The sequence below is a fragment of the Sesamum indicum genome, linkage group LG2 (assembly GCF_000512975.1).
Source record: "Sesamum indicum cultivar Zhongzhi No. 13 linkage group LG2, S_indicum_v1.0, whole genome shotgun sequence".
NCBI classification, from domain to species: domain Eukaryota; kingdom Viridiplantae; phylum Streptophyta; class Magnoliopsida; order Lamiales; family Pedaliaceae; genus Sesamum; species Sesamum indicum.
In genome coordinates this window covers 13193225-13207570 of record NC_026146.1, presented here as the reverse complement: position 1 = coordinate 13207570, position 14346 = coordinate 13193225, and the positions used below count along the sequence as shown (strand labels likewise).

Sequence of the window (14346 nt, the reverse complement as noted above, 5' to 3'; positions counted from 1 at the left end):
TCTAGTTCGTTTTCATACTTCATTGTCTCTTGTCTTCTGCTAATCTTCTGAGCAGGTCGTAATATGTTTTCAATTAGTGGACTAAATTTAAGTTGTGTTAAATTTATTAAGGTATTGGAATACAACCAGGGTTTCTAAAGGCAAGATCTTGGTGCAAAATTGATCGTAATGTGAACTTAACTTTGATGTACTTGATTTTGAATGTAAAGCAGTCATATCATATATTACACATGTTAGTCCCTGATGTTTGACTTGCATCTGTGAATGCAAATGGTGGAAGGGGCTCACTAAAACGCAAGATAAGTTATTGGAGATTGGCTTCTGAGTGTTAAACGAAATTTTCAGTGATCTTTCTTGATGAACAGAGCCACTTCCAGTTTTGTATGTATTTCCTACTTCCTAAATTGAATCTTGAATGCATATGATGCCTGTTTCAGAGATTTGCTGATGTGAATACTATGTATATAATGTGGAGATGGCTTTTGGGTTCTTGGTGGTGGGTTTTTATTTCCTTAACTGATTTTATTTTGCATCTGACTCCCTCTGCATATTTGGTTTTTATATTGTTCAGTGCATAATCTTTTTGCATGACATTTTATCTCTTGCCTTATTGAGGTATTTTGTTCATTAGTTTGACTCTTCATGTTTTCCTCAACTTGTAAGATGAACTTCTTAGTGTTTCAGTTTCCTGTACTTCCTCCTTGATGACAAAGGCACATTGATTATTTCTTCTTTCTTTTGCTGTTGACTGTACATGGGTTTCAAAGAATTCACACTTGAAATGGAATCCATTTCTGATTAATCAAAGAGGAACATCTATTTTCTTTTTTCTGCACACCTGGTGGCTTGACTAATTAGTTCAAAGAAATTTCTACAGACAGAATCTTCAGCATGCATTCTTATGGCTTATCCTTTTTCCTCTTGGCAGGTACTTGATAGCATCGCACACAACTGACTATCAACATCCCATGCTCTTCTTCAATACACTAGCAGTTTTCATTCTGGTGGTTGCCAAGTTCCCTCATATGCACAAAGTTCGTATCTTTGGAATCAATGCCGATCAATGATTCTTGGTCCGTTAATCTCCCACCGCACCTTTACCTTCAGTTCCAACGTCTTTGGTCAGTACAGTTGTTGAAACTGTTGCAGTGGTGCAGCTTGGGAAGCGGACGGAAGCTGGATATTCTCTGTATGAACTCTCTAAATCAATTTCTGTTGGTTGCATGCGTTATAAAATTTTCTTTCACTTTATTTCATAGATACGGAAACTTAAGTAGCTGCTTTTTTCCCCCTTATCAAGGGGATTGCTAGTGGAGTGGCTTATCTTTGTTGAGTTGATTATGTTCCCATTAAGTTTAGGGAATTGTAAGATACAGGGGACAATCTTCTTTCTTACCTTTATAAATTGTGGTCCAAGAGACTTGGGATTCATTTTGATGGCATTTGTCGCACTGATGTTCTCAGAGGCCCTACTTGTTTGAGAGAACATTGCGGTTTATGAAATTACACCCGTAACAAGTCAATCTACTGTATTATATTTCATTGTCCTGTGTTCCTTCAGTTTGTGCAAGTGGTTTATTCCGATCGATCTGCGATGCCATGTTCGTTCTGCTAAAATCCAATAACAAAAAGACACCGTTTTTCCTTCTCAAAGGAAGATGAGTCAGTGACAATGAAGTCGCTACCTACACAATGTGCTGAATGCAGGTTGAGGCCTTGGAGTGGGTAGTAGTGGGACTTTCCCTCTTACATTGAAAAGAAAACGTGTTTACGGCGTAATGGGAGGCGGATTTGGGAGATCAGGTAATTGTTAGTTGTTAGAGCAGTAGCAGCCAGCACATGGAGAGCAGTTGCATTGTCGTCTTATATTTGGTGGCCGTTATATTGCTGAAACAAAAGAACGTGCACCAAAGAACTGGCAAAACGATAAAATTGTACGGCGCGCACACACACACACACACACACATCTTAGATGCTCCTCTCTCTCTCTCTCTCTTTCCTTTTTCTTTTTTTTTTTTCTACTTTATAATGTCAAAACATTCCAAGTACTTATATTTATATTATTCGATCAATTCTTTTTAATTAGTTTGGTACGAGCGTTGTACGTGGCCAACATATGTTTGTTTTCTTCAGCAGTATTGAGAAGGATATCCCAAAAATAATTCCAATACATTGCACCCAAGTCAGAATTTTGCATAATAAATTAGAATCAATCATCTAACAAGTATATTAATATAAAAAAAAGTCATTTTTTATTCATAATTGATGATTTGCGATATCATAACACCAAATTTTAAACCATATATCATACTCTTACGTACCTCCATTTTAAATGATCAAAATGATCTTTTAATAGCAAATATGCTATTATATGTTTATTATACTTTCACCATACTCATTTTAAAATCTATGGTATATCTACTAAATTATATGCGTGTAAATATGGCATGCCAACCACAGCAAATATTCTTTATAACGAATGTGTGATTTTGATAAGCAATTTATAGGGTTGAAGGCAAAATGATTGAGCAGTGAAGCAGCTTTCGGTGTGCCTCATCATCCAATCACCATAAAGGGGAAGAAAGAAAGCATATATAATTGAGTATGAAAAACTGGAAACCACACACCTAAATATATAGAGGCGTCCCTCCATCAACGGTGGTGGGTTGCTATTCGCTGCTGCACATTAAGGGTGGTGATTATGGCACCCCACCCCACATAGTGCTTTACACCCACTCAGATGAATTAATTATATAATATTAAATAGTGTAGGCAGCGGTGTAGATCTAATGAGATGGAGATTGAGTGAGTGGGGGGGTGGGGGATTATTATTCCTGAGCAGCAGCACAGTTGCCTAGGGGAATGTTTGTGGGGACCACTCCCTCCCCAAATGCAGTAGGGTTTCTTCAGATCTTTCAAGAGAAGAGAAGAGGGAAACATGGCATGGGGGAACTCATCATCATAACCATTCAACACCCAATCCACCTATACATCATTCAATGTGAATCAGTCTTTCACACACTTCACACCTGTTTCCATCCACCACCTCCTTCTTTTTCCAAGAACCACCTCTATAGTGTATACTACAAACTACCACCTACCCAAATTGTTGCAAGGATTTTGTTTCTTTTCATTATAAATTTTTGGGATAATCGTACCGCTCCTATCTTTATATTTGGTCTAATTATATATAAATTCATGTAAATTTAAAAATTATATATTATATTTTTGAGATTTATTTTTATCTTTCTATTAGTCAAAATTCACAAGTTTTGGTAATATATTAGCAACAAAGTTGAATCAAACTCTATATTTACCTCATTCGATTTACTACTCACTGTTACTGTTCAAACAAATCTTTTTTGATCAACATACGCTTATAATAAGGGTAAAGATATACTCCTCACACGCATTAAATTGTGAAAATTTATAAAGGTAGTTTGGTCAGAAAAGATTTATTTGTGCCAGCAATAGGCCAGTAATAAGTCAATTTGGGTAAATAGATATTCGTTCAATTTTTTTTACTAATATCAATAAATTCGATGAATTTTGACTAATAAAAAGGGTTTTTTATTAGATAGAAACAAACGTGAGGAGTACTAAAAGTAATTTTTTAAATTATAGAAAATCTACATGTAATTATATCAAATTTTAAGAGAAGACAATATAATTCTTCCTAAATATTTTAAATAAATTTAATTTTTAAAAAACTTATAAAATATTATCAAGAGCTTATAAATTATAAATTCCAAAAATAAAACATTGTTAATACTTAGCTTATAATCTTTTTTTTTTAAAGTAAGAACTTCTAACTTATTTTATAAAATTAAACAACTCCTTAACTAATATATTTTATAAACTCTTTATCCAAACACTTATTTTTATGAAAAAATTTAATATTTTATAAGATATTTCAAATAAGTTTTGACAAACACCAATTTGTTAATCTCATCAAATTGAAAAGTGTTGGAGGCACAACACAATATATGAAGTCGACTTGATCAATATATATCCTCAGTGTTGATCCCAAACATGCTTAAATTTTTAGTCGATTTAAATTTGATTGAATCAAATCAATCATATAACAAGTGTATTTTAATATTTTCTTAAATTATACGTTAATCAGACAGTTTGTGAATTACACTCATCATATGAATTGATTCAAATTTAGTCCAACCGGATGCAGACCAGAATTTTTGTTCATGTTTGTACTTTGTGACAGGTTTCAATTATGCCACTGCTAACAACTACCAGAGCTTCCAACAGAAGAATCATTGAAGAAGAAAAAAAGAGAAGATTAGACTGAAAAACTCTCACCACAAATACTCATATATATATATATATATAATACAAAAATTCAGTTATACATAATTTGATTATTCTAATTTATAGCATGCAACCAAATGACACTGAACAACACTGGGGTTTCTCTCTTGCCTCTCTTTTCTTGATAATACAGACAACTTTGTAGTAATAATCTCATGCATACAGCTTTTTCGCCCTTCAAAAATCCGGGCTTCATTTCTTCATTCCCATCACTATACAGCATCCCAATTAACTCATAGCTAGTAAACTCATCATGAAGCCATTTCTAAAACAAGCTTCAAACTCCATCACCATCATCATCATCAAGGGCTAATTATAGATAATTAGACTTAATAATCAAGAAAAGAGAGGAAAGACATATAACCCTATATATATATATTTAAGTTAGTTTCTTTTTCGATTTTTCTTTTTTTTCTTTGAAGAAATATTCCAAACAAGCATGATCATCCCACCACAAGACACTAAGAAATTTTTTAAAAAATAATTATAAATATATATATGTGAAATATGATTAATTACTGGAATATATGATGAGTGAGTTGTTTACCATGATCCTCCACCCATGACTCCACTCCAGTACCCAGTGGAGTCAGCTCCTTGCTGATGATCTCTATTATGTTCAGCATCAGTGCTTGTGTTGCTGGAGACCTGTTTCAAGTCTTCAAATGGGAAAAGAAGCTTCCCATTTGATTCTTGTAGCCCCTGGAAACTTCCATAATTGCTCCCAAGCCCATCAAGGGAGAAGTTGAGAGAAGGTTTGAAGTCAGGCAAATTAGGGAACCCTGATGAGTAAACTGTGTTGAGATCGGTTGTCGTAATGACCGGCGGCAGTAATGGCGCCATGAATGATGAACTCAAACCCCTTGTAGTTGTTGTTGCTGTGGGGAGTCCAGTCAAGAGCTCCAGAGAGTTTGCTGATGAAGAAGAAGAGGGGTTTTGCAGTTCAAGCTTGGTGCTGCTGTCGAAGTTTGGGACTTGGATCATTTCAGTTAGGGCCTTGAAGTCATGGTGGTGGGCTGAGAAGCCCAGGTTGAGATCTTGGCTGGTTTCAACTACTGCCTGGATCTTGTTAGGGTTTTGTTGGGGGACTAAATCAGGGAGTTTCTTGGATGAATTTGATGATGATGATGATAGAGAAATACTGGTGTTGTTGTTAATAGTGGTGGATGAAGATCTCTTGTTCTTTCTTGAACCCCCTCCAACAGGGATGTTCCTCAGAGATCCACCTTCAGTCCAGTACCTTCTGCATGTCTTGCAGAAATACCTAGGCTGAGAGAGGCTGTAGTTGTTGTAGTAGCAGAACTTTGTGTTGGTGGAATTGCATCTAGGGCAGTTCAAGGCTTGTTCTTTCTGAGGCCTCACTTTTCTCTCCACTGAGGGCTTTGAACAGGTTATTATCTCATCCATTGGTTTCACCACTATGTCCTAAAAAAGCCCAGAAAAGAGATTAATACAAATTATATATATATATATATGTATATATTCAACATAAGAGAGACACCAAAAGGTGAAGATCAAACAAAGAAAATGACCACTAATTTCTCAGTTCAAAAGCAGATGCATGTAGGAGAGAAACAAACAAATTAATAAAGTTGCTACTGCAGCTGATTTGCACTTTTGCAAAGATCACAAACAACAGTAGAACAAGGGAAAAAGAACAAAAAACAAGAATAACAAATTTAATCTTTTTCATTACCACTGAGCAAAAGAGAGAAAGTGAAGTACAACAACATGAGAAGAACCAAAAAACAAAGGAAAAGGGAATTAAAGTAAAGGGCCTGAAAAGGTGGGTAGTTCTAGCTTATGAATATTATCTCATCCAATTTTTGGATCAAGAATGTTCTAAGTAAATGGATGCTGATCATACAAATTAAGAGATATTGTCAAAGGTGAGGGTTTGATGCACCTGAGGCCATTGAGCAGCTGTGTCCATGGGGGCCGGTGATGAACAGGCCGAGAGGAGGAGTGAAGAAGAAGGAACAAAGTGTTTTGGAAGTAAAAAAGAACCTGCTTTCTATCAAGTGGCTTAAAAAGCAGGAAAAGGAATGTTTGAAATGGTTTATGGACGCTCTATGTGCTTTATGCCTGTCTCTCTCTCTCTCTCTCTCTCTCTCTCTCTCTCTCTCTGTGTGTGTGTGTGTGTGAGAGAGAGAGAGAGAGAGAGAGAGAGAGAGAGAGATTCTGTGTATGTGATTATCGGAATGGAAAATTTCTTGGTCAAATTATGTCCGATCATATCTAGTGATTATAAGTATTATTGTACTAGGATTGATTTTTTTTGTTTAAGATTATATACTAATCATATTATTTATAATAATGCCTATAATTACATTAATTTCTTTTGAATATACTCTATTTAGAAATAATTACATTATTTGTACTGACTAAATTGTATTTACTGTCCTGTATGTTAGGAGGGTGACAATTTAAGGACTCTAGCTACAGACATAAGAGGAATATGATTGCCGGAGATTTATAATTTGTTGGAAGTTATTGATGTGGATTAAATTAATTTTTTTTTAAATTGAAATATTTGTTGACTGAGCATCCAATCAGCCCTCCTAGCCGCATAAGGGATGTTCAAATTGCAGTTTTTCTCATATATGTTTGGGGGTGACATTTTAAGGATTACAGTTCAAGCTGATACCAATTTTTGTGAAATTATTGTGCAGTTTGTGAACAATATTTTGGTCTGTTTTTTATAAAGTTGGAATATGAAAAACTTTACATTATTTTGTATATGATCTTTGTTCTGAACATTAATGTTATTACATTACCAATATTAGTTTATCTTCACACTTATTTTCCTATATTTTATATATTGTTGTTAGTTTATAGTATTACAAACCAGTTGAATTAGCATTTTAGCTATATTATTTACCAAGTGAAGCAAAGTATATATTAATACACATAAGCTAATGAAATGGGGGAAGAAAGTGTAGAAATCACCAATATTTTGTAACTGCTTTTTAAAATACTACCCTCCCTACACACAGGTCATAAAATGCACTTTAGTCATTGCTTACGTGGCTGAGGAAGGCTGATTGAATGCCTAGTAAGCAAAATCCCAATTAAAAAAAATCATAATTTCATATATATATATATATATATATATGTCAATTTTCATCACATTTTTAGGGTTGTGCATATGGGGGGTGAGTGGTGAAGAGTGATGAGAGCCCAGAAAACGCGTGCAAACATGTCCACCAATTCTACAAATTAATACTCCAATTTCACAATTATAATGTAATTTTGGATTAATTGATTTTCCTCTCAAAACTTCTTTCATTTCAACCACTCAACCAAATTGAAATTTTCTTCTTGCACTACAAAAAAATCACTGAATATTTGGAGTGGATTTTTCGAAACCGAACGTTATCGTTTTAATTTGAAATGGATTTTTGTTACAATAACGTTATCACGTCATTCTATAAAAATATAGGATTTTTGCAGCAAACAACCGTTATAAAAATCGTTCCAAAATTTTTGTTCCAAATTTAAATTAATACCCGTGAGAAATTTGGAACTGGGTTTGGACCAATCAATTTGAATTTATGACGGCCAAAGAAAAATTAAAGTTGACTGTTTCAAATTCGTTACAAATCTGTATCAATTTATTTTTTCCATCCCAAAAATAGAAAAACGTTACAAAATATGGCGTTATTTGGAATGATTTTTTCTCTTGTACTGGAAAGCCCGTTCTAAATTTTGTAAGTTTATTATTATTGAATGAAAAATTGTTTATAGAAAAACTATTCTTTTGGAATGGGTATAATGGTAAAAGATCGTCACTAAAATCGTTCCAAATCGTGCGTATTTTTGGCTCGTCTTGGACGCCCGAGCAACTTTTGGTGGCCTTGCATCTTTCTTTTATTGGCTCAAAATGTTGATTGATGTGAAGCTGTATGTCCGCAATTGCTCCAGCTGTGGAACAGAAACCAGATTGGAACTCTACAGCCACTCCCCATTATTCCTAGTCAAGTCTGGGAGGAGTTGAGTATGGACTTCATTCACCTTCCTAATTCCGGTGGCAAGACTGTCATATGAGTGATCGTTGACTGCCTTTCTAAGTATGCACACTTCGTTGGTTTGCTAAGAAACTTCTCTGCTTCTTTTCTTGCCGCCACGTTTGTCATTAAGGCTAATAAGCTCCATGCCATGCCTAAGTCGATCGTTAGCGACTGTGGTCCCTTATTCCTTAGCCGTTTCTGGCGTGAGTTCTTTTGTCTCAAAGTATCGGTCGATACGTATTCGGATCGACTGGGGTCTATTCAATATAATCGTCCAATTTTATATATTGTTTGAATTCATTTGGTATTGCTGATAATATCCGATGTTATATGAGATTATTGTCTATACAATATTATTATCGCTCGAATTAATTATGTTGCCAATAATATCGGGTTTTATCGAGTTACTATGATGTGTGGTCGAAACGATTATGTAATAAAAATAGAGAATTTTTCATACTGTTTCACACAATGAATTGAGCAACTTCCGACCTCTTGTAGTTGGAATAATTGAGCAACTTATATATAGCTGAAGTTGGAATAGTTCCAGTGGCTATCGTGACAATAATTGATGGATCAGTCTGTAGCAAAAGCCACTGAATGGTTTAACCACTAATTTGTGGTCTAATTCTAGTTAGTTGAGTGCCATGTTTCGTCAATATTAATGTCATACAAAATAATCTTGCTTAAACTATATATAAACAATTACTTAGTAGCATTTTTATGTATATATTCTATTCTTACGTATTAATTTCTTAAGCTCTTCTATAATTAATTTTATCAATTTTGTTATATTATATAGTAATTTATGATACTTATACTTTTTTCTTTTTTATAATTTTACTATTTTTTGAATTTTTTTTAAATTGTATAATATTTTATTTTGTATCATCTGATTCATCATGATCGATATGAAACAATACCTATTGATATTATTACCGATACCGCGACTTTGAAACATGTATAAAATAGCATGATCTTATGCTATAGAGTGGTTATCACGTTCAATTGGATAGGCATGCAAACTGAGGAAAAGGTCGTTCTTGATGGTCTGGGTACTGACACGAACCAATTTCATGTTAGGCCCTTACTCAACCTTGGGCGGAAAGAAGTGGAGGATGAGTTGCTTACTGATGGGGTTGTCTACCATTGACAGAGAGAGACATGATGGGCTTTGTGGCGTAATTTGCAGGAGATCCAACCACTCCAGTTGAATGCATGTTACGATTAGAGACTACAATTCTTAAAACAAGTCATATATAGGACAAAGTTTGTTGGGTTAAAAATTAAGATAGAGACATCTGTCAAAGGATTCTTTACTACGCTTGTACTTAAATTTTCTTACATCAATGGAAAAGGAAAGTTGCATGTCTGACCAACAATTTTAATTCTTCTCTTTCCTCAATTTCTGGAGCATCCATCCCTGCTCCAAATGGGATTATCTTAGTCATATTTTATCACACATCAACATAGGGATTCGACAAACAAACTTCTCTCAGTTCACATATATACCTGACCGGAGTAGTTAAATAGTTGTAGGACTTATTGTAAAGGCTGACACTCTGTAGACCAATTATTGGAATTCTCCCAAATCATAGGAGGAAAATGGTAGTTAGGCTAGGGTAATCACACTTCTCCCTCGAGGGTGAGATTTGATATAATTACACGTAAATTTTATATAGTTTGTAAAAGTACATCTAACACCTCTGAGGTTTACTTCTATCTGAATTTATTGATATTAACAAAAAAATTGAAAAAAAAAATCTAGACTTATCCTCGATTGACTTATTGCAAATCAAATAAATATTTTTATGATCAAATCTAGACATGTTTTCACGTGTTGATGCATGTTAGAAGGTATATCTTCACCGTCATAAGGGTAGTTTATAGTCCGAAAAAAATTGACTTGCAAGAAGCCAATATAAATCAATTGAGGATAAATATCAATTTTCATTTAATTTTTTTGTTAATAGCAACAAATTCGGTGAATTTTGACTAATGGAGCGAGAGACTTATTTGTTAGATTGAAGCAAACCTCAGGAGCGTCAAATGTAATTTTTTAGATTACAAAAAATTTATATATAATTATATCTAATCTCAAGAAAAGAGAGTGTCATTATCCCATACGATTATGCTGCCCTTGAACCACCATAAATTCCTTTTCTAATTTACTATCTGGATCTTAATATCCTCTAACTATATTCATCACATTTTTATTTCTTCAAAAAGTTCTAAGGACTGCTCAGACAATGTTCAAGTTAAGTTTTTGATTGTTCACTTTGTTATCATTTACTATGTTGAAATATTTTTAAAGGCTTTCAGTAACTTCATCACATAGTTTTGAAAATTCTCAAGTTCGTTAGAAAATACTGTCAATGGATAGTTTTAAAAATTGCCAAGTCTTTTAGATCAATTTAAAAAGGTTAATTCAACAACCCCCACCTCCCACCCCCCCACCCACCCCAAAAAAAAAGAAAAAAAAACTTCATTGTCACTCTTGATTAAGAGTAATTGTGATACGTGTAAAAATAACACGAACTCTATGAATCTGGAGCGTCGTTTAGGACTTCGAATAAAGTGTTTATGGACCTAGAGAAAAGGGATATGCAAAAAAAATATATTTGTACTCCGACGCCCAAATTAGTATTAAATTTGAGGAAAAATGTGATAAGAAAGTGAACAAACGTAATAAAGAATTGAGATATGTTGGTTAAATCGGAAGCAATGTGCAGATTCGCAAAAGAATGCTTTATAAGTGCTTGAAAGAGTGCTTAAAGTGAAAAAAAAAGTTGTTCCTTGCCTGGAGGACCAAATCTGTATATATAGAGGAGTGCCTCGCCTGCTGGGAGTCTATCCCTCTTCCTAGATTTTTAGGAGGATGGGTTAACGTAGTTGGATAAGTGACAAATCATCCTCATCCCGAGCTATATGTGTCCAATGAGAGTATCCTTCTATCGGGAGAGACCCCCCACTTGTAGGGATTCTTAGCCGCAAGGAAATCTCAGACTCCAGGGTGACCTTGCTTAGCCTTCTCTCCTAGGACTGACTTGGTCCTTGGTGGCAGCTGACTAGTAATTGTACACCACTATATGTGTCCAATGAGAGTATCCTTCTATCGGGAGAGACCCCCCACTTGTAGGGATTCTTAGCCGCAAGGAAATCTCAGACTCCAGGGTGACCTTGCTTAGCCTTCTCTCCTAGGACTGACTTGGTCCTTGGTGGCAGCTGACTAGTAAGCTAGTTGTACACCACGTGGTTCAAGTCCATGGGTCTTTTGGACTGGTCGTCCTAGCTAGATTGTGACCCTAGGCTAATCCTAAGGGTGCTTTGGGCTTTTGCGTCCTTTCCTAGGCTTATTCGGTCCCTTGGGCTGCTGAGTTAGGTGTTGAGGGCTGGGTTACCATAGGCCTCCTTGTCTTCTTGGACTAGGCCTTCTTAGTCATGCAGATCAAATTGTAACATGAAAACTGTTAGGGCAGGTCGGACAAACTTTAGCAGAGCTTTGTATAAATTTTAGAAGGATAGCGGAAGAATTATTTATCAATATTATTATAAAAGAATATATTTTCATACTCAAAAATTTCCCTTTTAATCCATTTATTTTCTTAAAAGAATTGATCATAATCGTAATTTCAATATTTTTTAATAATCTCATAATTATATTTTTCTTCTTTCAAGGCACTACTCCATGGTTCTCTCTCACATTACTTCTCTATGTTTTTCTAATCACAAACTTCCTTATTTATAATAAGCCCACAATTACAATGATTTTTTCCCTATCATCTCACTCTATGTTTTTTGCCCCTCACGGACTTCTTTTTCTCATCCCCTCACACTATAGCTGTTGTTATGCTTTGAGGATCGCGTGTGGCGACAACTAATTTCATTAAAAGGTTAATCCAACAATTGTTAATATCAACAGAGATGGATGTGATTCATCAAACATGAGCCGATCTACCTTTACTTAGGCCAAAACTTAGAAACTCTGGCTGTAATTATCACTTTATTTTCTTCAAATCATGAAATTGAAATTAAGAACATAAATTTAGAAAAAAAAACTTTTGATGTTCTTCCCATTTAAATTTCTCACAAAATGAACTTATTGAAGAAGCTTCTTCCTAATTCAATCTACTGTCGTTCATTTTCATTTTCTGGAAGAAGAAGAAGAAATGCAATTAATCTAATATATATGTTATGTCCGAGACATTGAACTATTTAAGACAAACACTTCCAAAAAAACTATTTAAGACAAATAAGTCTTAGCTTTCCTCTTTTCCTTCTTAAAATTGACAAATGAGGGCCGAGTTGAGTGTAGTATTTCTCCAATTCTATGGTCATTTTCTCATAGCAATTACTGAACAGCCCAAATTCTTTGTAGGGTGAAACAAATAACTGAAAACGGCCCAATAAATTTAACATCATCTGTTCGACGCATGTGCATATTTGGTACTTCAAGAATGCAAATAACTCTAGAACGAATACGATTTTTTGGCCGTAACTAGTTATTTTAGTATAAAAAAAAATATGTTGCACATAATAAGTAGCTGCGACTGTGCAATGACTATTGGATGTTGTTTTCGTAGGTGCGGGCAAAATATTAAATCATACCTAAAAAACTAACCTGTTTGTCTATGTTTTTTTAATTTTTAAAATAGTAATTAAAGTGATAATATATATATATATATATATATATATATATATTTATGTATTCTTATCGGTAATATATTGCTTTAACAATATAGTTCAATATAAAATACACTTTCATTAACTAATTCAGATATGTTCCCATTGCACACAAAAATCTATACAAAATTGAAAACACATATTGTTTTAATGAGAACTGAACACTGAAAATGAAAACACATTCATTTTATTTTACTGAGGTAGAAAGTATTGATTCACTATAGTTTTAAATTGAAGTAATTTATTATATAAAGGAACAAATTTTTTTTTGTAGTATAAAAATGAGATGCAGTCCTCTTTCTCTTTGACAAGAAAAGAAGAAGTTCATTAATGGAAGAAAAAACATTAATATTAGGATGTTAAACACACGGTCACAAAATACCATCAATTTCAATAGTCCGCCTCTATTGTTACAAAACGTCAGAATGAGCATGGACTCAATACTCATGTTGTCAAAACTATGAACCAAAAATGTTAATGAGATAAGTGGACTCGATTTGACATCCCTTGTAGCCACGACCAAAAAACATGCATTGCATATATGATTAATGCTGCATCATTGGTGAAGGATTATTATGATTTAATGGCTTACGGAGATACATATTCTAAGTCATTTGAACCTGTGCATTCCAAAAATCATTGGGATGTCCCGAAATTTAAGTTGGTCCGCGATCCTACTATTCGTATCTCTACACGCCCTAGTTGAAACCAAACATCACGCATTCACAACGAGATGGATTGAGGACAAACGCATGAAAGGCAACAAACCCAACAAAGAGACTCTTCTACACAATCAAATGTGCCGGTGCGAGGTTCTCAATAATAATTGGCTTTTTTACGTCTGTATAAAAATTTGTATACTATTCTATTTCTACAAATTAATTGTATTTTTTTAGATTTGTATAAAAAATTATACCCTATTACATTTGTATAGTCCATTATATTTTTTAAATTAATACAATTTTAACATTATAATTTTTTTCAATTTTATTATGTTGTTAATAATTAGTTGAATATAATTAATTTATAAAAAATAAAACTACATAAAAAATTATATTAAAATCATGTCGTGGAGAACATTTACGAGATCAAGTCGTGGATGCTATCCAGAACATGCATTTTTTTTTTAAAAGAATATTTTTTTTCAATTCGAGTGGGATCACATCCACAACTCGTTACAAATTTGTTACATATTTTATATAAATTATATTTTTATAATTTTATTTTTTTAATAATATTAAAATAATTAACCCCATATTCGTACACTCCCATATCCCATCAACTACGGCGCACCCCCACCTCCTCCCAACCAGATCATCCCCCTACT

At 34.0% G+C, this 14346-nt stretch overlaps 2 protein-coding genes across 2 annotated transcripts in view; one reads left to right on the top strand and one right to left on the bottom strand.

Moving 5' to 3' along the window:
- The window catches only part of LOC105156035 (ORM1-like protein 2), a 4585-nt gene extending 3043 nt beyond the window's left edge, over positions 1-1542 (top strand). Inside the window, exon 3 of the mRNA XM_011072062.2 lies at positions 929-1542. Coding sequence (XP_011070364.1) covers positions 929-1067 — 139 coding nt within the window. The 3' untranslated portion in view covers positions 1068-1542. The remainder of the gene's footprint in view (positions 1-928) is intronic.
- On the bottom strand, positions 4298-6389 carry LOC105156034 (dof zinc finger protein DOF4.6). The gene is made up of 2 exons (XM_011072061.2): positions 6233-6389; positions 4298-5751 (listed from the first exon to the last, which is right to left on the bottom strand). Exons 1-2 carry the CDS (start codon positions 6257-6259, stop codon positions 4870-4872), a joined length of 909 nt encoding a protein of 302 aa, XP_011070363.1. The 5' UTR covers positions 6260-6389; the 3' UTR covers positions 4298-4869.

Coding starts and splice junctions, on each gene's coding strand:
- LOC105156034 (XM_011072061.2), bottom strand. CDS start 6,259: ATGGACACAGCTGCTCAATGGCCTCAG. Junction 5,752..6,232: donor CAGCTGCTCAATGGCCTCAG/GTGCATCAAACC, acceptor GGGCTTTTTTAG/GACATAGTGGTGAAACCAAT.